Below are 23,649 nucleotides of genomic sequence, written 5' to 3'. Positions count from 1 at the left end.
AAACACAACAGAACTATATCAAAACATGCTATGGGCAATGCAGAAAAGTGCCAAAGAAGTGTTAGGAGAACAACCAAAAACCAAACCAAGCAATAAACTCTGGTGGAACGAGGAAATAGAAGAACTAGTTTTGACCAAGAAGAAGCTTTACCAAAAATGGTTAAATACTAAAAATGACGAAGATCGAATAGAGTACAACAGAATAAAGCGAGCAGTGCGAAACACTGTTATAAAGGAGAAAAACGATTTATGGGATCGCAAATGTATGGAGATAAACACATATATAGGTGGCAGGAAAACCACAGAAGCTTGGAGATTTATAAATTCCGTAAAAAAGAATGATAAAGAAAAAGTACCCATACACTGTATACAGTCACAAAAATGGATGGACCACTATAAAAAATTGTTAACAGAAGAACGAGGCGAATATCTAGAAAATATAGCTACACCAGGTATAGAAATAGAAGGAGAACATATAAATATCGACGTAGAAAGTCTGATAAAAGCGGTGAGAAGCTTAAAGAATGGTAAAGCTTGCGGTCCAGAAGGTATTCCAGCAGAACTGATTAAAAATGGAACAGCTAAGCTATTTCGAATGCTAACAAAAGTCTTCGTCGAATTCTTAAATGGACATCCAGTGCCTCCTGAATGGAAAATGGCTTATATCTAATCCATCCATAAGAAAGGAGATAAGCGAAATTGCGAAAACTACAGGGGAATTTCGGTGACCAGCACACTCAGTAGACTGTATGGTAGAATACTGAGAGACCTAATAGAGTCCGAATATAGCCAATATGAAGAAGAAGAACAAGGGGGCTTTAGAGCTGGCCGCTCCTGTACAGACAACGTATTTAGTTTAAAACAAATCATAGAGAAAAAAACAGCCAGAAACAGAGAAGTGCACCTGACATTCGTTGACTTACAAAAAGCTTATGATAACATACCCTTAAATAAGATGTGGGAAGTTCTACATGCTTCACCAGTAAGCTACACTCTCATCAATGCATTAAAAAATCTATATGCATGATCACGTTCACGAGTAAAGATAGGAAACTCACTTACTAACAGCTTTCCAGTAACTAAGGGGCTTAGACAAGGATGTTGCATATCTCCGACCCTGTTTAAAATCTACGTTGCAGCAGCACTTAAAGGTTGGAAGAGGAAAGTAAATGGAATGGGCATCGAGCTAAACAATACATGCCTCTACACGCTCCAGTTCGCGGACGACCAGGTCGTAATAGCAAACGACAGGGAAGACATAGAATACATGATGCGTAAGTTGGTCGAGGAATATTCAAGATGGGGATTGGACGTCAATATAGATAAAACAAAGTACTTATGTGTTGGTTCAGAAGAGAACGATATTCATCTTACTATGGAAAATAATCAAAAAATTAAAGCCTGCCAAGATTATAAATATCTAGGAGTAACATTTGATAAAACTGGAACTGATGACAAAGAAATTACTTCCAGAATTATACAAGCAAAAAGAGCAATCCGATGTCTCAATAATATTCTTTGGAGTACTCAAATATCGAATAAGAGAAAATTTAATATCTACGAAACTATGATTAAGAGTAGTTTATTATATGATGCTGAAACTTGGAGGCTTACAGAAAAAAACAAAAACAAAATTGAAGTAGTGGAAATGGATGCAATCAGAAGGTCATTACGTATATCCAGAAGAGAACATATCAGAAATGAAGACATTAAAAATCGAATGGGAATAGAAGGAACAATAATGAAAGATATAGAGAGAAGACAACTGATCTGGTATGGACACGTAAACAGAATGAATGACGAGAGACTTCCAAAACAATGTCTGGAATGGCAACCTCCTGAACATCGGAAGCGAGTGAGACCGAAAGTTAATTGGACCACCGGCATCCGGAAAGCGATGAGCGCGCGAGACCTCAGGGATGACCTGTGGCAAAATAGGAAGGAATGGAATTTGGGAATCGGACAACGCCGCAAGACGTTCTAAACCGATCATATATATATAATATGTGTAGTATATGTGGTGCAAATTATATGCTTGTATCATTAAATGTGCAATTGTTTCACATATCGGCCGCACTATACAGGATGCCGAGGATATTAAGATGAGAGAATTTTAAATAATTCACAACCCATCTGCTCAGCGTGGTAAAAGTTCCAACCAACAAGAAAGATTCCTTAGTACTCAACAAAAGAGTAAATTAATTAAAATGTATAAACATTTTCAATTTCTTTGCAACACGAAAATGCAGCAGCTGCATAATACTCTGGTTAAATCTCTAATATTCTAGTGCAGGAAGAGTTTATACCGGTTTCGGAGGGTTCTTCCTCCTCATCAGTAGTCCCATATCCTCTTCTCTCCGATTTCTCCAGGCATCACACTTTGGGCCTTTCCGAATTGCAAAGAACGAAATGTCACGGATGTACTAGAGCCATCTACCGAAAAACAAAGTAAGTTATCAATCGAAGTAGCACAAAAAACGACAATAAATATCATTCCCACACCACCAGATTGACAACAGGTGGAATACTTTCTTTGGTTACAATTAACCAGAGTATTATGCAGCTGCTGCATTTTTGTGTTGCAAAGAAATTGAAAATGTTTATACATTTTAATTCATTTACTCTTTTGTTGAGTACTAAGGAATCTTTCTTGTTGGAACTTTTACCACGCTGAGCAGATGGGTTGTGAATTATTTAAAATTCTCTTATCTTAATTTCCTCGACATCCTGTATGATTTATAATTTTTGAAAATCTCGGGAGGTTGTAACCAAAGAAAGTATTCCACCTGTTGTTAATCTGGGTATGGGAACGATATTTATTGTCGTTTTCTGTGCTACTTCGATTGATAACTTACTTTGTTTTTCGGTAGATGGCTCTAGTACATCCGTGACATTTCGTTCTTTGCAATTTGGAAAGGGCCAAAGTGTGATGCCTGGGGAAATCGGAGAGAAGAGGATATCGGACTACTGATGAGGAGGAAAAACCTCCGAAACCGGTATAGACTCTTCCTGCACTCTCCGATTTAACCAGAGTATTATGCAGCTGCTGCATTTTCGTGTTGGAAAGGAAATGAAAATTTTTATTCATTTTAGTTAATTAGTATTATCAAAAATGTTCTTCTTTTAAAGGTGCCTATCTTATAGTGATCTTGGCGAACACATTCACGTAATAATATATGCTTACCATCGAGGACTGATGTTTTCAGGATATCGATTAGTTTCCCATGTGGTACTTTAGCAAATGCCTTCTCGAAATCAATGAAACATGCATACACGTCGCTATTTGCAAATCTGGTTCTCTGTATTAGATCTTGCAAACTGAAAAGCGCTTCTCTCGTTCCGAGTCCTGTTCTGAATCCAAATTGAGCTTAACTTAGGTGTTCTTCTAATTTGTTGTATATGAGTGGATGACTGATAGTAAGAAGTAATTTCAGTACATGGCTCATTAAATTAATAATTAATTTATGTTCTTCGCATTTCCTAGCGGTGGCTTTTTTGGGAAGTGGAATGAATATTGATAGTAGCCACTCTTTTGGTAATAGTCTAATCGCCAAATAGAGGTCATCGTGTCCTTTACAATTCTGATGGACAAACTCAACAGTTTCTTATGGATTTTTGGATGAATTTCGATCCGAGTATTCAAAAAATTGTTATAAACAATTTAATTGTTTATAAGGCTCTGGCTCATAAACTAAAAGATATAAAAAAATGTTTCAAATAAAATTTGTTCCTTAATACAAAACGAAGAAAAAAACGTTTACTAAACTTAAATCCAACAATTAGAATTCAAGATATTGTAAAATTAGTGCACAATACAAATTGCAAATTGCAAAATGAGTATTTTTCGAAGCTTTATCGATCGTAACTCGGCTTTTGCAAATGAAAATGAGACTTTAATGATCTCATTTTACAACTTAATTCATAGGCTTCCAAACAAAGTTTGTTAAATTACTCTATCTTTATTTGTTTTAAAGTTATACCCGTTTGAAGTTATAATTTTCTTAAAAAAATTATACATTAATTTGTTTCTAAGGGTTTCAAGCAAATTTGAGCTTTAACATTTATAGTTTAATTAACAGTAATGATAAAAGAACCCAAAAGGAACAATTTGAGCTTAAGAAAATGTTCGTAAGTTTATTTTTGGCCAATATATCGATATTTTGGCTACGAATTTCGTCACTTACTTGATTGTGAGCCGATCTTGCGCCTCATAGCGCGCCATTAAAATATTCGATATCTTGGCCAAAAATACACTTACGAACATTTTCATAAGCTCAAATTGTTCCTTTTGAGTTCTTCTATCATTATTGTTAATTAAAGTATAATTGTTTATAGCTCAAATTTGTTTGAAACCCATATAAACAAATGAATGTACAATTTTTTTAAGAAAATTATAACTTCAAACGCGTATAACTTTAAAACAAATAAAGATAAAGTAATTTAACAAACTTTTTTGAAAGCATATTAAGCTTTAAAATGAGATCATTTAAGGCTCATTTGCATTTGTAGAAGCGGAGTTACGATCTATAAAGCTAAACGAAATTCGTCACTTACTTGACTGTGAACCGATCTTGATCCTCATAGAGCGCCATTAAAATATTGATATCTTGGCCAAAAATACAGTTACGAACATTTTCATAAGCTCAAATTGTTCCTTTTGAGTTCTTCTATTATTGTTAATTAAAGTATAATTGTTTATAGCTTAAATTTATTTGAAACCCTTATAAACAAATGAATGTACAATTTTTTTAAGAAAACTATAACTTCAAACGCGTATAACTTTAAAACAAATAAAGATTAAGTAATTTAACAAACTTTTTTGGAAGCCTATTAATTAAGCTTTAAAATAAGATCTTCTAGGGCTCATTTGAGGAAAAGCCGAGTTACGATCGATAGTTACTTCCTCGTTTGTTATTTCCGGGCCGTAGAGATTGTCTTTTTCAGTCGGTTTTCTTGCTGAATCTGCTGAATAACTCTTGCATGCATTCTTTCCATCTTCTTAATTTATCTTCAATTTTGTAGCCAAAATCTTTTCTTCGATGTCTACAACTATGCCTATATTGCGTTGTTTTCTGCTGTTCTGTACCTCTTTAATCTTTTTGTGCATATGTAAATCGTCATGTTTGCGTTGTAATGTTTCAATTTGCATACATTTCTTCATCAGCTATGCTTCTTTTGCTCTTTTTATTTCGCTTAGTAACGTGTGATCCAAAATTATTGTCACCATAGGTGGCTCTGAACGACACAGATAGCTATACAGTGCATGTCTATTCTTAATTCAGATATATTTACCAGTTTACGTCAACTTTGCAGTGTACGTCAACTTCAAGAAAAGTTAGGTTATGTAGAGATGTTGGTTGTTTGATTTTATTTATTATTGTTACTTATAATGTTGTTAATTCTTTTTATTTTTGATTAAAGTTCTGCGTTAAAGGTTTTGACTGATTTTTTATGTTTTATAATGTTAATCAAAATTAATTGATAAACCAATGATATAAATTCAGACTCAAAGAGGACATACGTAATTTTTTGCACGGCTAGCTTTGATCCCAATAATTTTGGATCGCTCGTTATATTCTTATGCATCTTTTTGTATTCATTGTTATTTCTTCCTTTTACTTTCCTTCGCTCTTCCATTATCTGCAATATTTTATCTGTCATCCATTGTTCTTTCTATTCTTTTTTTATTTAAGCTATTCATGCGAAAGTGGTATCTTGAAGATGTTGCTCAGGCTAGAAATCGATGGATGGAGTTGAGAGAGGCCTATATCCAACAATGGATGATAGATGGCTAAGAAGAAAAAGAAGCTCTTAGTTTTTTTACTTGTCTTTTGACTAACATATTTTTGCTACGCCCAAATTTCTCTGTACAAAAATCTTATAGGTATTAATATATATTTTTTAATATCCTTTTAACATTGTTTTTAGGAGTGTTACTATTTATAGTTAATCACAATTTTGAATAATGAATCGTTGTGGGATCTTAATCAACAAAATTCAACGTATGTGGTTCATATAAAGTAATAATAATACAAGCCTTAGCAGATGCAGTTGCTTTCATCTCATTCTTCCACACACACTGCTCGAATGTATACCGGAAAGTCTAGGTACTAATTTATCCCCAGGGAGTCATCCGTCAAATAACTCGCGATCACTTATCATATACAAAATTACCTCCGTCTTTATTTAGACATAATAATACAGTACTGAGCATCAATCGAGAGGCGTGAGTTGTCTTGATGGGAGAGGGCTACTTTTGGTTGTACCTGGGGATAAAAGGGTACACAATAAACATCCTGTTTGCTAAATAAGCACTCACTATCAAAGACATATTCGGGTTCTTTGGGATCATTTATCTCAAGAAGGAAACTAACTGCTTTAATGATACTATTTTTTTCTGAGATATTAAATATTTTAAAAGTTAAATATAGCAGATGATATAACTTACAAAGTTATTGAATTTTCTGTGTTATCCTTTAATATATTATTTTTTTTCTTCATTTATGTTGCCTTGGTTCATATTTGTTAAAATTGGTTCTTCAAAGTGTTGTTTCCATCTTTTAATTTATTATGTTTATCTTATTAACTCGCAATTTTTATCTTTAATGGTGTATATTTGTTTTTTTTTGTGTTCTTATTGTCTTCAGGGTTCTGTAGAATACCTTTTGGTTACTTTTGCTATCTTCCAATTTATCTCGGAATTTTTCATAAATATTTATCTTTCTTTTTTCTTATTACTAATATTTTTACATTTTTTGACATTAATAACTACCATTAATAACCATTATAACATACATTAATAACCATTTTCGTATATTACTTAAAATAATCCGATGCTATTTTTTGTAATTCACCCTATATAATGTTTACGTATGCGATAACTGACTAAATACTAGATGGGTATCCTTCCCATTTTCTAATATCCTTATTAGAAGATAACTACTACATCACCATAATTGTTTAATAAAAATGGAAAGTAATCTTGCGATCATTACCAATTTCACACTAAATGCTATAATTAAGTGAGGTGAATTTGCTAATAACAACAGTAAGAAATAAATTCTTTAAAAGGATCTATTACGTTCTGTGATGACAATACGTGGTAAGAATAGATATGATTGTGAAAGGTGTGAAAATTGGAGGTGAGCAGTAACAAGTGAATGAATGCATCGAGGAAGGATAATCCACTTTAAATAACACCTGCGTATAGCAATCTGTTAAAAATACTTCTACTTTAAGTTCTAAAACTGTTTTCTTGTGGCATGTTTAATTTAGTACTGTAAAGTGGCGGCTAGTCAGGGTCGGCAGGGTCGGCAGTGCCGACGCACACATTTATGGACACATAGATTTTTTATAGTTAATCAGAGTTGATGATATTCGTTTCAGTGAAATAAAAAAAATATCTGTGAGATAATACATACTAAATTTTATTCATTGTTTTTAAAAGAATTCGATGGATCCGGTACGTTAAGTGATCACTGTGCGCTGTGCGTAAGAGACTTTTCAAATTAATGATCCTAGCCATGCACCCGATTGCGATTGTGTGAATTCTTATAAGACCCGCTTCGGCAAGCCGTCCCCAGATTGGCCATTTGCTTGTAATTAGAAGCTATGGAATATTAGCCGATAGGCAACCAATTATACATTCCCCGTATTTATTTGAATGTCAAGTACGGCAGATAAACAATCTGCCGAGCGGTGATCTGCAAACGGCAACAAGACACGTACCTATAGACCAGGGCGCATCTGTAAAAATATTAGTAACATTAATTTGGACGTTGAGAGGTGAGAGGTGACTCATATTTGTTTGCAGAAATTGCTTGAAAATAACTCATATAATAATATTTGAGTTATCCTCCCACTCAAAAAGGTCCAGAACATTGTTTAAATAATCAAAATGTCAAAAAATGAAGGAAAAATTCGATTTTTTTCTTCATTTTTTGATTATAACTTAAAAGTATTCATTTTCGAGAAAAGTTGTACTGACATAAAAGTTGCGTAATTAAATTTTCTACAATATGGGATTAGTTAAAAATTTTAAAAATTGTCCCTTGTTGCAAAATAGCAATAATTGCGAAAAAATCATAAAAAACAAGTATTCGCATTTTACGTTTTTCAACCGTTTATGCTACACTTAGTACCTTCATAATTTTACCCAGAAAAACTATATCATATAATAAAACAATACTGTGAATTTCATTCAGATCGGTTCAATAGATTTTGCAAGATAAATTTTGCAATCCAACTTTCGCAAAAAAATTAATTTTTTCAAAATGTTGCAGAACTGAAAATAAAGCAGACAGCAAGTTGAATTTATTTTTACGTATAGAAGAATACTGTACCTTTCTTCTATATGTAAAAAAATCAAGTTGCTATCTGCTTTATTGTCAGTACTGCAACATTTTGAAAAAATAATTTTTTTTTGCAAAAGCTAGATTGCAAAATTTATTTATAACGATGTATAGAGGTGGGAACGGATATATTTTTGGTAGAGGCTTTGTAACTGTAAGGAATGATCAAATAAAAAATAAAATTTTTCTCTTCAGGCATGTGGGCAGCTCACTTTCAAAAGTTTCTTTCAGTTTTCTATGTCCAAGACCAATTCTTCTCTTCAGTTCAGGGGTCTGGTTATCCTTGCCAATCATAATTTCATGTCCGAGGTATTTATATCTATCTACGAGTTCAATTTCTTTCCCACCAATACTGATGTTCTGGTTGGGTACCAAATTTGGCATTATTTTTGTTAGACCTACATTTTCTGTAGCTTCAAGGAGTTCCTGCATCATCTCGTTTGTCATTCCTATAGCCTCAGCTATTAAGACTATATCATCAGTGAAACGTAACTTATTTAGATATTCTCTATCTATATTTATTCCCTTTGTCAGCCAATCCAAATTCTTAAAATCATGTTCTAGCATCGTATTAAAAATTTTAGGTGACATTGGGTCTCTTTGTCTAACCTCCCGTTCTATTTTTATGCGATTACTGTTAGTATGTAATTTGACAGTGATTGTTGCCTGTAGTAGTGTAGCTATACTTTGTATAATAATTTTGTATCATATTACTGTTTTATTATGGAGACATAACGAAAACTACGACGAAGGAAAGAGTACATCGAGGAACTATTTCATGACCAGAGAGAAGCTAGTACATCCGTAGATAGCCAAACCGGAGATGTGGGCCCAGAGATAACCAAATCAGATAACCAAATCAGTCAGGCAAGACTCTTTGAAACCCAATAAATCTGCTGGTCCAGATGAATTACATAGCGAGCTGATAAAGTTGGTCAACGAGAAAAACCTGGACATAATAGTGGAACTGTTCAACGCTATCTATACTACGGGAATCATCCCTAGAGAAATGTTGACATCAGCATTTGTGTGTTTGCCAAAGAAAATGAATGCCAAAGAATGCAGTGACTACCGAACCATAAGCTTAATGTCACATACCTTGAAAATTCTGCTGAAAATTATCCACGCCAGAATACACTCTAAACTGGAGCTGGATATTAGTGACACTCAATATGGGTTCCGCAATGGTATGGGTACCAGAGAGGCATTATTCTCCTTCGACGTGCTGACACAGAGATGTTTGGATGTTAACCGTCCTCTTTACGTCTGTTTTATAGACTACAATAAAGCGTTTGATAAAGTAAAACATGATCGACTCATGGAAATTCTGAAAACTAAAAACCTAGATGAAAAAAATTTAAGACCAATAACACACCTCTATTACAATCAGCGAGCAATAGTAAGAATTGAAAAAGAAACATCTGAAGAAATGGAAATAAAGAGAGGAGTCAGGCAAGGCTGCATACTATCACCTCTATTATTTAACGCTTTTTCTGAAGAGGTAATGCGAGAAACTCTGGAAGATGAAACAGTCGGCATAAGAGTAAATGAAGTCTTAGTTAACAACATTAGATATGCAGATGATACAGTAATAATAGCCGATAGTTTACAAGACCTGCAAAGACTCATGAGTAAAACAGTAAGGTGTAGTAGGGAGTACGGACTCTCTTAATATCAAAAAGACGAAGTTTACGAAAATTAGTAAAAACAACCATAATACTAACGAAATCTTAATAGTAGAGGGCCAACAGATCGAAAGAGTAAAAAAGCACACTTACCTAGGAACACTTATAACAGAAAATAATGACTACACTGCAGAAATCAAAGTCAGAATCGAAAAAGCACGATCTAATTTTATGAAAATGAAAAAGGTCCTACGTAGCAGATTTAACATTAGCTCTTAAAGTACGCCGAACAAAATGTTACGTATACAGTGTACTATACTATGGATTGGAATCATGGACGTTAAATGTAGAGACAATGAGACGACTTGACGCCTTTGAAATGTGGACCTATAGAAGAATTATGAGGGTTTCCTGGGTAGATAGAGTTACGAACAACGAAGTACTGAGAAGAACAGGTAAAGAGAAGGAAGTTGAACTTACAATTAAAGAAAGAAAACTACAGTATCTCGAACATGTGATGCGGGGCGAGAAGTATGGCATCCTGCGACTCATAATGCAAGGAAAGATAGATGGCAGAAGAAGCATCGGAAGAAGACCAATTTCATGGCTGAAGAACCTGAGGGAATGGTTTGGATGCAGCTCAAAACAACTATTTAGAGCTACTGCCTCAAAAATTAAAATATCTATGATGATGACTGCCAACCTCCGTAGCCGGAGATGGCACCTGAAGAAGAAGAAGATTGTTTTATTGTATTATACAAAATAAAATACAATTAGTTATTAAATATGTAATTAATAATAATTTTTTGTATCAAAACTACCTAAGACGTGATTACATATTGCCCCATGACAAAACCTATACAATACGCCCCATAAATCTATTAATGCATATAATTCTGTTAAAAATGCCCGATAACGACCATTGGCTATTCCAGAATAATTGTGTAATGCCTACGTCGAGCATTAAAGTCCCAACTTACAATAGCTCCTAACAGCTTCACGGCTTAATGCGATTTTATTGAGCAACTACTAAAAATTAAGTGTTACAATAGTGCAACTGTAGTATTCTCTGCATTACAGATTTATAACCAGGTATTCTTAGGTATTCTTGCACGGTAGCTGCGATGGGCTTTAGCCAGATGAACAGTGTTGATCGGACACGGTTCAGGTAATAATGGGGGATATATTACGATTTGTAAAGAATTGTAATTGCCCTTGACAAGCGCAATGACGATTTATTATTATTTTCACATTTGTGGATATAGAATGGGTACTTGAATTCAATGAGATGGTTTGAATTTACTCGGAGAGCAAGAAAAATAGTACAGGGTGAATGAACATATCTAAATTAAAGAATGGAATTAAATTCTGACGATAATACCTTCTATTTAAACGCTTTTTTTTTAAATGAAAAATCAAAAGTCTATTGCTTTTATTTAGTTCAATAGTTTGCGTCAAATCTTTAGACGTTAATTTGACTGCCTTTTCTCCAATGCAAATGAATGAAAATTTGCAAACATATGCATTCGCGGGAACAATACACGAATAGTCAATAATTTTTTTTATGTTTCTATGCTTATGATTTTATGCGGAGCGCATAAAATCACGATACTACGCTATGCCGATGATGCAGTACTAATTGCTGATAACGAGGATGACCTACAAAGGCAGCTCCACACTTTCAATATCACAGCAAACAAACTTAATATGAGAATATCAGTAGAAAAAACTAAATGTATAGTGATAAGTAAAGAGCCGCGTAGCTGCAAGTTAGAAATAGACGGCAAAATTGTAGAACAAGTAATGAAATTCAATTACCTAGGAGTAGAGATCACTAGTGACAGCAATATAAGAACAAAGACCACAACATAAGCAACAAAAGCAGCAAGGGTAAGTGGTTGCCTCCGAGAAACCATATGGAGAAACAAATATCTGACCACGGAAAGCAAAATAAAAGTATACAAGACAATAGTAAGACCTATCCTAACATATGCAGCGGAGACAAGGACCGATACAAGAAAGACGAAACAATAAATCAACATTATCGAAATGAAAGTATTATAATCAATAGCGGGGATATCATTAAGACACCGACAAAGCAACAGCAGCATACGAGAACGATGCAAAATTCAAAATATTAACAGGTTTATAAAAACAAGAAAGAAAAACTGGAACAAACATGTAAACCGCATGGAACCAGATAGATTAGCGAAAATTATGGAAACTTAATGCATATGTTATTATTTCTGTCTTTTATGCAGTTTGGTTTATCTGTTTTATGGCTTTTGGTTGGTGTTTTATTGGAAGTTCCCCCTACGGCAAATTTCCCCTTCCAAGGCAAATGCATAGATCCGCCACTGAGCTATTCTTGCTCTTTCTATGTGGTGAATATCGTGACTAGACACCTCGTAACGCGACAGTTCGTAACCGGACAGTTGGTAACGGACAATTCGTAACAGCGACAGTTCATAACGGCGACACTTGGTAACGGCGACAGTTCGTAGCTATACAAATTCGTAACGTCCAAATTGAATTATTCTGTTTATTTTTGTTAACGTGGAAATTAACTGTTATTACAGTTATAATTGAAATTATGTTTATCAATTTAACGAATCAGTACGGGGATAAATATGTTTAACACATTTTATATTTCGTGTTTCAGTGTATATTAAAAGTCTTTAAACACAAACAAATATTTAAATACATACAAACTTTTAACAATATTCTTAAAAGTTTATTCCTCTTATTGTTCCTTAAATTTGCATATGCCTAGACAAAGGTATAATGAAGTACTTAATTCCTGAAATCTTTAATCTGACAACTGTCTTTAGACATTCCAAACTTTTTAAATAAACATTTTGTAAAGAAAAGATTATAATTACCTGTTATTATAATAAACCTTGTGATTGGTAATAGCTTTGGGGCATTCAATCAACGGTTATAGTTGATAAAAGGGATGGCTTGTAATACTTTAATACTTGGTTTAAATACTTTTATTATATTCTGAAACACAAAATATGAAATGCCTTAAAAATGTTTATCCTGATACTGATTCGTTAAATTGATAAACATAATTCCATTTATAACTGTAATAACAGTTAGTTTCCATGTTAACAGCAATAAACAGAATAATTCAATTTGGACGTTACGAATTGTATAGTTACGAACTGTCGCCGTTACGAACTGTCGCTGTTACGAATTGTCCGTTACCAACTGTCCGGTTACGAACTGTCGCGTTACGAGATGTCACGGAACCGGTGAATATCTGTGATTACCGCCTCCCGATATTTAAAGTCTTTTACTATACTCCGAAGTTGTGATCATTAATAGTTATGTTCTGCCCAACTCGTGGTCTTGACTTTTTGGTTACTAGCATGTTCAACTTCTCTTCATTTAGAAGAGCCTTTACTCTTCATTCTCGAAGACCTAGACTACCTGTTTTCTCCTTGAGTTGTGGAAAAACCTCTCTCACGTATTTTGTAGAATGGGTCTAGATGGGGCATCTAGATCATCAGCAAAGGCCAACAATAGTTATGATCCTCTATCCGCAAATCCTCCTATCAACTCAGCTCAGATGATGTTTTACTTATTGCATATTCTAAGGCTGAATTAAATACCAATGGTGATAAGAGGTCTCCTTGTCTAAGTCCTGATGTTATACTAAATGGCATCGATGTTCTGTCACTAATTTTCTTATTCCGATCTTTAGCATTGTTGGCCACAGTCTTCTGGAAATCTACTAAAATGTGATGTATGTTTCGGTTGAATTCCCAGTTTTTTTTCTAATATTTATACGTTTCTCAACCATAAAAATGATGTTGATACATTTTTAGTTAACAAAACTAAGGCACCTGCGTATTGTGTTGATGACGTTGTAATGAGAACAATTTAAAATGACGGACGAACACCATTTTGTAAAATTATTATAATTGGGAATGATTATACATCAGATAATAACCTCATTTGAAAGGTCTTGCTTGAGTCAGTTATATTTAGCGAGGATGGTCCACATTTTGCGGTGGTAATTAAAACAAATGATTTACAAGAAAGTCATTGAAAAGTAGGTATGCATACGTTATGTTCCATTTCTGTTGCATGCTTGAGAATAATTATAATTTTTTGTGGCTTTTCTGTTGATTGTTTTTTTTTTGTTTGTTTGTATTGACTGTCTTTTATTGGCTGTTTTCTCCATTTTTTGAATTTTTATTTATATTATATACTGTTTCCCATGAATAACAATCGAATTCATAGTCGTAAAAAATAACGCGTAAGAATGGATCCCAGACAGTGAAAGCACCTGTTTAGATAATTCTGTATTTAGGTCTTCAAAATGTTCATCCTTCATCTCAATATCCTTCAAATAACCTTTTTTGATCGAAATATATATAAAATCGAAGAATATATAAAACAATAATAGAAATTATTGGTTTGTATGGCGCCGAACTCTGGGCAATAAACCAAAGAAATAAATCAAAAATTAAGCCCATGGAAATGAACTATTGGAGACGATGTTGCCGGTTCACTAAACTTGATAGGGTGAGAAGCGACGATATTAGGAGAGAAATGGAAATCGATCTAGATATAATAGACACAATCGAAGCCAAAAGACTCAACTGGTATGGACAGCTTCAGAGAATGCCTGAAAGTAGATGGCCAAAAAAATAGAAAAATGGACTCCACCCACAAGAAGAAAACGAGGTAGACCAAGACGATCCTGGATAGAAGATGTCGAGGATCCAATGACCGCCAGAGATCTAAAAACTGAAGATTGCTTCGACAGAAAACGCTGGAAATTAGGATGAGAGAAGCGGCGTCAGCTGTAGAAGACTCGCTTATTATATATGATCGAAATAATAATGCGAATATGTATATCTCTATTGTTGTCCAATGTTTCAGATCATCGACGTTTTCGGTCTATGCGCAAGAACTCTGTTCTTGAGTATGCCCCAGATTGAGAAACCCATAAGAGTAGTGTCTGGCGACATTGGAGATCACGGTTGGTTGCTCTAAACAGCACTTAGTTCATATTTATTTGAGTATTTTTCCTGATATTGTTAATTTTTTGGTTGCAGGTTGCAGAGAAACAGCTTTTATCTACGCTATAACCTCAGCAGCCGTCACCCACGCTATAGCCAGAGCCTGCAGCGAAGGCACCATCGACACCTGCAACTGCGACACGCACTACAAAGGAAGACCTCAGGTTTTCGCTAATGGCAACAATGCCGCAGCCGTTACCAATGTACGAGACTTCGAATGGGGCGGCTGCTCTGACAATATAGGCTTCGGATTTGATGTCAGTCGGGAATTTGTGGATACGGGAGAACGCGGGAAGTCGCTGAGGGAGAAGATTAATCTGCACAATAATGAAGCTGGCCGATGGGTGAGTATTCTAGTATTTTTGCAATAAAACTATATAAGAAGTCTTGTCTAGTTTAGTAAGTACAATAACTCCAAGACATACCAATTACTTTCTACAAATCAACAGTTGACCCATTGTGCATCCTTTCAAGCAGCTGTCGTCCTTAGCTCATTGTCTTTCCTGCCATTTTCAGGAAGGTGGACAAGTCACCAGCAGACATTTCCTCTATGAGGATAACTCTGGTTATTCACATAAGACATTCTCGACAGTTACGTCTTGTCGTTCACGCACTGCATAGAGAGGTGTGTCTACTAGCCCCTTGTGTGTGGAGGTGTTTGCTTAGTTGACAATTACCTGTTAAAAAACCAACTATCAAGCGTAGGTTTCTCCTGGTTATTCCATCCGAAGCTTGGAAGCGCGACTCATGATACTCCATCGCTAATCCTGATGTGGCATTTAGTCCATTGAAGGTTAGTAGCGCTTGTCTGCTATCCGTGTAGATTATTATGGTTTTACCGGCTACACCTTTTCGGGATATCTCTTTTACGGCTATGGAGATACCAGCCGGTTCCGTCTGAACTAGCTAGAGTATATCCGGCATCCTGAGAGTTCTTTCATTTTGGAGCCACCGGTGTATATGCGATACACATTTGCAATGTTTGACTCCCTATGTTGTCTTGTTTTGATTTTGTGGGGCTTGTCGAGTAAAAACTTAGGTTTAATTGATTCACAACTGACTGTGGCAGGGGTAGCGCATCTAGCTCTCCAGCGCTACCTCTTTGACATATATATGTCTAAAGGGGTGATTCCAATGAGCAACTTCATTTTTCATGGCACCTGTTATATTTAGATAAGTCGCTGAATATGGCTTAGTTTGTTGATCGCTGTTGCCTGTAGCTCTTTTGGTACCCAAGCAATAGCTCCGTAAATTAGCATTGGCCTAGTGACAGTAGTTTAGATCCAGGCGATCACCCTGGGCGAAAGATCCCTGGTGCGTCCAATCATTAGCCGACACTCTTCATAGGAAATATAATATGCTCTTTTAGCTCTACCATCTAAATAGGAGTTCTATGTTAACTTCCTGCCAAGGGCAATACCAAGAGATATATACTCTTGGGCAATACTCTTTCAAAGAAATATTCTATATAACTCAAATAACGTATTTCATCATGTAAAGCTCGATCGTATTATAAAACTCCTACAAAACAAAATTTTATAATAATTATTCTATTAGGCGCTTCTGAAAATAAGTCAAGCGTTGCATTTATTTTCATTACGTTGTTTTTGAGATAACTAATTTGTAAACTCGGTATACTGAGTTTTTAGATTGACACCTCTCGGTTTACCTAATATTACTCCTTTTCACATCATATTTATTATAGTCCAGGGCGCATCTGTTTTGAGATGGACGTTGAGAGGTGACTCAAATTTTTTTGCAGAAATTGCTTGAAAATAACTCAAATAATAATATTTGAGTTATCCTCCCACTCAAAATGGTCCGGAACATTGTTTAAATAATCAAAATGTCAAAATATGAAGCAAAAATTTAATTTTTTTATTGGTTCTTTGATTATAACTTTAAAACTAAGTATTCATTTCTGTGAAAAGTTGTAAAACATAAAAGTTGTGTAATTAAATTTCCTACAACACAGAATTGGTTAAAAATTTAAAAAATAGTCACCCTTGTTGCAAAATAGCAATAATTGCGAAAAAAAACCATACAAAAACAAGTATTCGCATTTTACGTTCTTCAACCATTTACGCTACACTTAGGACCTTCATATTTTAACCAGAAAAACTTTATTATATAGTAAAACAACACTAAATTTCATTAAGATCGGTTTCATAGATTTTGCAAAATAAATTTTGCAATCCAGCTTTCGCAAAAAAATTCATTATTTTTAATGTTGCAGGACTGAAAATAAAGCAGATAGCAAGTTGAATTTTTTTTGTTTATGGAAGTGTACTGTATCTTTAATTTTTTTTGTTTATAGAAGTGTACTGTATCTTTCATTTCCAATTTGCAAAATTAAAATCGATTGATTACCACGGCGTCAGGAAATTTTATAAATAAACATTAATTTTTGGTGCTACGCGCAGGACAGCAGTGTTCGATTCACACAAGTTGATTTCCACCAAAATTTCTTCCAATCTTTATCTAATATATTATTTTCTTACTCTATATTTTGTTGTATTTTAATATTTTAATTCCACAAAAATCAAACTAATTTTATTATTGTTTGTGAAATATTGTTTAAACAATTGCATATGGTTAAAAATAATAAACTTTTATTCTCTAAGTTACAATATATATATGAACAAAGAAAGTTTTTGCTAAAAAAAGTGTTATTTCAAAAGATTGAGTATGTGTTTTTATTTTGCAATAAACAAATGTATTTATTTATATCGAAATGTAATAAAAATTAAAATATATCGATCATTATCAAAGGTCATTGGAATGCCCAATCAGAGCAAACTATCCGCTGTCCTGCGCGTAGCACCAATAATTAATGTTTATTTAAAAAATTTCTGACGCCGTGGTAGTTAATCGATTCCTTCTAATTTTGCAAATTGCCAATGAAAGGTACAGTACACTTCTATACGCAAAAAAATTCAACTTGCTATCTGCTTTATTTTCAGTCCTGTAACATTTTGAAAAAATGAATATTTAACAGTTTTTCTGGGTGAAATATGAAATATGAAGGTACTAAGTGTAGCATAAATGGTTGAAAAACATAAAATTCGAATACTTGTTTTTGTATGGTTTTTTCGCAATTATTGCTATTTTGGAACAAGGGTGACTATTTATTAAATTTTTAACCAATTCTATATTATAGTAAATTTAATTACGCAACTTTTATGTCAGTACAACTTTTCTCGGAAATGAATACGTTTAAAGTTATAATCAAAAAACGAAGAAAAAAATCGAATTTTTCCTTAATTCTTTAACATTTTGATTGGTTAAACAATGTTCCGGACCTTTTTGAGAGGGAGGATAACTCAAATATTATTATTTGAGTTATTTTCAAGCAATCTCTGCAAAAAAATTTGAGGCACCTCTCAACGTCCAAATGTACTAATATTTTTACAGATAGCGGTAGCTATTAGGTAATAATAAAATTTTCCATTGACAACCCTCCAAAGACTTGTTTCTTGTTTAATGTATTCACAAACGGTCTATTTATTACACACAACGAAAAAAGTGACACTGATTAATGAAAAACATGCGCAATAAAACTACCGAATGATCGCCTTAATAAAAATATCAAAATGAAATTTAAATGCCGTGAGCAAAATGTAAACTGATTAGTAATGTGTGGTCTTTGTGGTCAAGAGCAAAGTGATTATACATTTTAATAAGACCACCCGGTAGTAATCACTGGTTTTCGCATAAATCAAACCTTTTTCTCACACTAGATAACGATGAAAAGACCTTTTATATACTTCTTACATCTTACATTTAATACATTGAAGAAATTTTTATGTTATATCATCGGGTTACGCACATAAAAGAGTTACTGCCTTCCAAGACTTGTTTTTTCAACACTTTTAATTATTGATTGAATTTTTATGTATATTAGTTCAACCAGATAAAATACTACGGAATGCTACGGATGCTACGGAATGCAAATATCATAAAACTTGTTTTTTAACTTTTTTCTTGTCCAATCTATTGGAGAAGGTAATATCCTTCCATTAGTATTGTGGTAGTTTATGTTCTTTTAGATTTTTTTATGTTTTTCTTTATAATTTCTCACCTTATAAATCTAAAATGTAAATATGTAGTACGCTGGTAAAATATTTCTACGTATAATCCACAGTAGAATCAAAGATAAATGTGAAGAAGACGAGGAAGAAACACAATCAGGCTTCAGCTATGGACTGGGAACCCGGGACGCACTCTTTGCACTAAATGTATTATTGCAGAAATTCCTAGATCAAAGTAAATACTATTAATATCCTTGCTATATTTATTGACTATAAGAAGGCCTTTGATCGAGTACAGCATCACAAATTAATTAAAATATTAAAGGACAAAAGAACTGATAGTCAAGACGTACGAATCATAGAAAAATTATACTGGCGTAAAACAGCGGTAGCTTGCATAAATGGAAAATCAACAGAAATATGTAAAATACTAAGAGGTGTCAGACAGGGTTTTGTACTGTCCCCACTGTTATTCAATTTATATTCAGATGGAATATTTAAAGAAGCGCTGCATAATTTGGAATGGGGCGTGAAAGTCAATGGAATTCTGATAATTACAATGAGATATGCAGACGATACAGTTATTTTAAGTGATGACATGTATTGATTACAATGCATGTATTGTATTGTGTATGATTTGTACTGAAGAATAAACTGTTCAAAAACAAAATACATGGTGTTTGGCCCTTGGACACATCAAGATTCAAGGTTATATAATAATATGTTGATGGACATATAATTAAAAAAGTACCCAGTTTTAAATATCTTGGTAATCATATTACCGTACAACTAGATCCAGATCAAGAGGTAAAATGTAGAATCGAGATAGCCTACACGACATTTTTAAAAATGAGGTCATTCTTCTGTAATGATAACTTGCAACTTCAACTTCGAAAGCGCATGATTAAATGTTACATTTGGTCAGTCCTCTTATACGGTGTCGAAGCATGGACATTAAAATTATCCACCATAAATCGTTTGGAAGCTTTTGAAATGTGGCGGCACATACGTACACTAAAAATACAGGCGGCTAAGCTGACAAATGTGGCATTCTTTAAGAGAGCAAATACTACTCGCGAGCTGCTTGATAACATCAAGTAATGTAAAAAGGTGGCCTATTTTGGACATGTAGTAAGGGGAGATCGATATAATATTCTTCAACTTATTATGATTTATGATGGGTAAAATCGAAGAACACAGAGGAATTGGTAGAAAACAGGCCTCTTGGTTGAAGAATATCAGGGAATGGATAGGAAAAAAGAAAACAGAGCAACTATTTAGAATAGCTCGACACAAAGACAGTTTCGCCATGTTAATCGCGAACGTCAAGGGGACATGATAGGACACGTTAAGAAGAAGAAGTACGCTGGCAATAGCTTTACTTGCGAGTTATTTGTCTTATTGTGAAGTGTTTTGTCTTCTACGTTGAAAATGCATGTCTTACTATTAAAATAATGTGGCATAATTACGTCACATACTGTTTTCAGCTCCCGGCTTTAGTTGTTTACCAAGTAACCTTTTCTATGATTTATGATGTTCTATTCCTGCTCGACTTTTAGAGTAACTTCTTTCTTGTTTCTTGTAAATACTATTCGAGATGTTATTTATTTCTAGAACATTGAATGTTGTATAAATAGTAGGTTTTTGTAATTAGCAGTTCAGTTGTGAATTTGAAAACGTCGGTGTACTTTGATATGTAACGGGCGCGGTATATTTTTGAATTTGTAATTAGATAAATTATTAGATTTAGTATAATAAATAAATTAGATATCGTAGTTTGTAAAATAAAGGATATAAATTCAGTGTTTTTCATTTGCTTAGATGCAAGGTATTAAAAATAAATAAAGTCAACTAAAACTAAACATTAGTGCCTAAAATCATAGAAACGTCAATTTTGTAACAATAACTATGAGGGCTGATTGTTTTGAGAGACCGAAACGTACGTATGGGAATGGTGTATCATCTCTTAACCTAAATAAAACATAAGCTGTCTTAAACATGTGACGACTATAATGTTACAAGAGTTTGGGTTTTTCAAAAACAATCTCTAGTTCGCCCATTTTTTCTTGTTTAAGATTGTAACTCTTCAATTAATTCAACAGTGTTTTCTCACTTTTTTGTGTTTAATTTAATAATGTGTAATAACCCATCGGTATCGGAGTCTAATTATCCTTGAGAGATTGCCAATTACAGGCAGTTTTTAATTAATGATTTATTTCAACGATTCCAATCTTCCTTGTATTGCAAAGTCGAGTCGAGTCGAGTGCCTAACAGCAGATGTTAGAAACGAAGTAGTCTCGACAATGAGAAAATCAGCATCAGCGAAGAAAAGAGTGAATGGAATGACAAAATATGTTAATGACCGTTCTCGAAAGTCATGCACACCCATTACGTAAAATTTTCTAATTCCCGCAAAGTCGAGTAAAGTCTGCAGTCGGCCACATCCTTATATTTTACTTGCAAAACACGATTTAAATTGACGACTTTTAAGGCAAACGCGAAGAAAAAGAAGTCCTCTGGGCCGTTATATCGTACCATTTATTTTCCGTGATTTCCAGCGGCGTAACATACGGAATATTCGCAAGATAGGAACCCCATGAAGCCCACAAAAACATGAAACTAGCATTATTATGGGAGACTTCAACTACAAAGTTGGTTCTGAAAGCACACAAAATATAACCGAAAAGTATGAACTTGTAGACAGGATAGAAAGGCGACACAGATTAATACAGTTCTGACTTCCAATTATCATTACGTCAGGTTGTTCCATAGCTCCTCTTCTGTTTCTTTCTCTCAACTCTTTGTCTATTTCCTTCTGGTTGCCATTTTAATATCGCCTTTGGTATTCGTTGTTCATCCATGCTCTGTATATGTGAGAACCAGATAGGTTGTGTTGTTGTTCAGTCATCCGTGATTGTTTATTTGATTCCCATTATTTCTCTAGTACGTTCGTTGGTAATCCTGTCTCTTCTCGATCTTCCTTCTGATCTTCTCCAAAAATCCATTTCTGATAGATGTGCCAAGAAGAGAAACGCATTATAGCAAATACTTTGTTTTAGCAACTTAAAAGACGACGATATACCTGGAAATCTCCAGCTGATCAAAAAAGAAAGATAGTTAGTCAAATTGACAACATTATCATTAATTGGAGGTTTAGAAACAGTATTACTTTTGCAAAATCATATCCAAGTGCAGACACAGCTCCTTCAACTCAGAAGAAACCTAATACTCGTCTCCTAGAAATTCTGTAATAGCAGATATTTTGAAAATCAGATAAATCGTGAGATTAATAAACAGCTAGAAAAACACCAAACCTAGTAGTCCAGAAAGCCACTGCGCATCCGCTAGGAAAATATTCTGATTCGGATTTTTTGCACAATCTTACTCAAAAAGGACTCCTTTTAACAATATTGCCATGTTGCCAGGACCAAAAGATGGTCAAAAATTTTTTAAACGTTTTTTTTGTTTTTTTCCTAAAATTATGTTTTTTTGCATGGAAAAAAGTTTTTTTTAGGGTTTTTGGATCATTCCAAACAGAAAAGGTCTTTAGTGACTTTTCTCTAAAATTGATAGTGTTTTACATATAAACGATTAAAATTTGAAAAATTGCGAAATCGGCCATTTTTAACCCTCAAAAACTAGGTGAAAAACTGAAAATTTTAATGTTGCCGAGGTAAGTAGATATTATTTAAACATCGATTGATGAAATCCCGAAGAGTTTTTTGCAATACAATATTCAAAACTCCTTTGTTTTTTAATTGCTAATCAAGCGTGCGCGACACTATTTTCCACCGACAGTATGGTGCAAATGAAAGGAATAAATTCGTTATTTCGTAAACCGGTGACTTTAAGGAAAAATCCCGAAACAGGTCGATTTTTATTTTTAAGTTATGATATTGTGGCATATATGGTATACTAGTAACGTCATCCATCTGGACGTGATGACGTGATCGATGATTTTTTTAAATGATAATAGGGGTCGTGTGCTAGTTCATTTGAAAGGTTCTTCAAATCTCTATTCAGTAATATAAACATTTACATAATTATTAATACAGGGTGTCCAAAAAAATTTTAATAAATTAAATTATTTGACCAAGAAGAAGTAGAAGGACACCCTGTATAAATAATTATGTAAATGTTTACATTACTGAATAGACAATTGAAGAACCTTTCAAATGAGCTACCACACGACCCCTATTCTCATTTAAAAAATCATCGATTACGTTATCACGCCCAGACGGATGACGTCACTAGTATACCATATATGCCACAATATCATAACTTAAAAATAGAAATCGACCTGTTTCGGAATTTTTTCTTAAAGTCGCCAGTTTACGAAATAACGAATTTATTCCTTTCATTTGCACCATACTGTCGGTGGAAAATAGTGTCGCGCACGCTTGATTAGCAATTAAAAAACAAAGGAGTTTTGAATATTGTATTGCAAAAAACTCTTCATCAATCGATGTTTAAAGAATATCTACCTACCTTGGCAACATTCAAATTTTCAGTGTTTCACATAGTTCTTGAGGGTTAAAAATGGCCGATTTCGCAATTTTTCAATTTTTAATCGCTTATATGTCAAAAACTATCATTTTTAGAGAAA

General features: G+C 33.9%; 1 protein-coding gene across 1 annotated transcript in view; it reads left to right on the top strand.

Moving 5' to 3' along the window:
• LOC114337054 (protein Wnt-1) overlaps nt 1–23,649 on the top strand; it is a 184,273-nt gene that overhangs the window by 115,015 nt on the left and 45,609 nt on the right. Inside the window, exon 3 of the mRNA XM_050643427.1 lies at nt 15,049–15,356. Coding sequence (XP_050499384.1) covers nt 15,049–15,356 — 308 coding nt within the window. The remainder of the gene's footprint in view (nt 1–15,048; nt 15,357–23,649) is intronic.

This window comes from Diabrotica virgifera, chromosome 2, assembly GCF_917563875.1.
Source record: "Diabrotica virgifera virgifera chromosome 2, PGI_DIABVI_V3a".
Taxonomy (NCBI): Eukaryota; Metazoa; Arthropoda; class Insecta; order Coleoptera; family Chrysomelidae; genus Diabrotica; species Diabrotica virgifera.
This window is presented reverse-complemented; position numbering and strand designations above follow the sequence as displayed.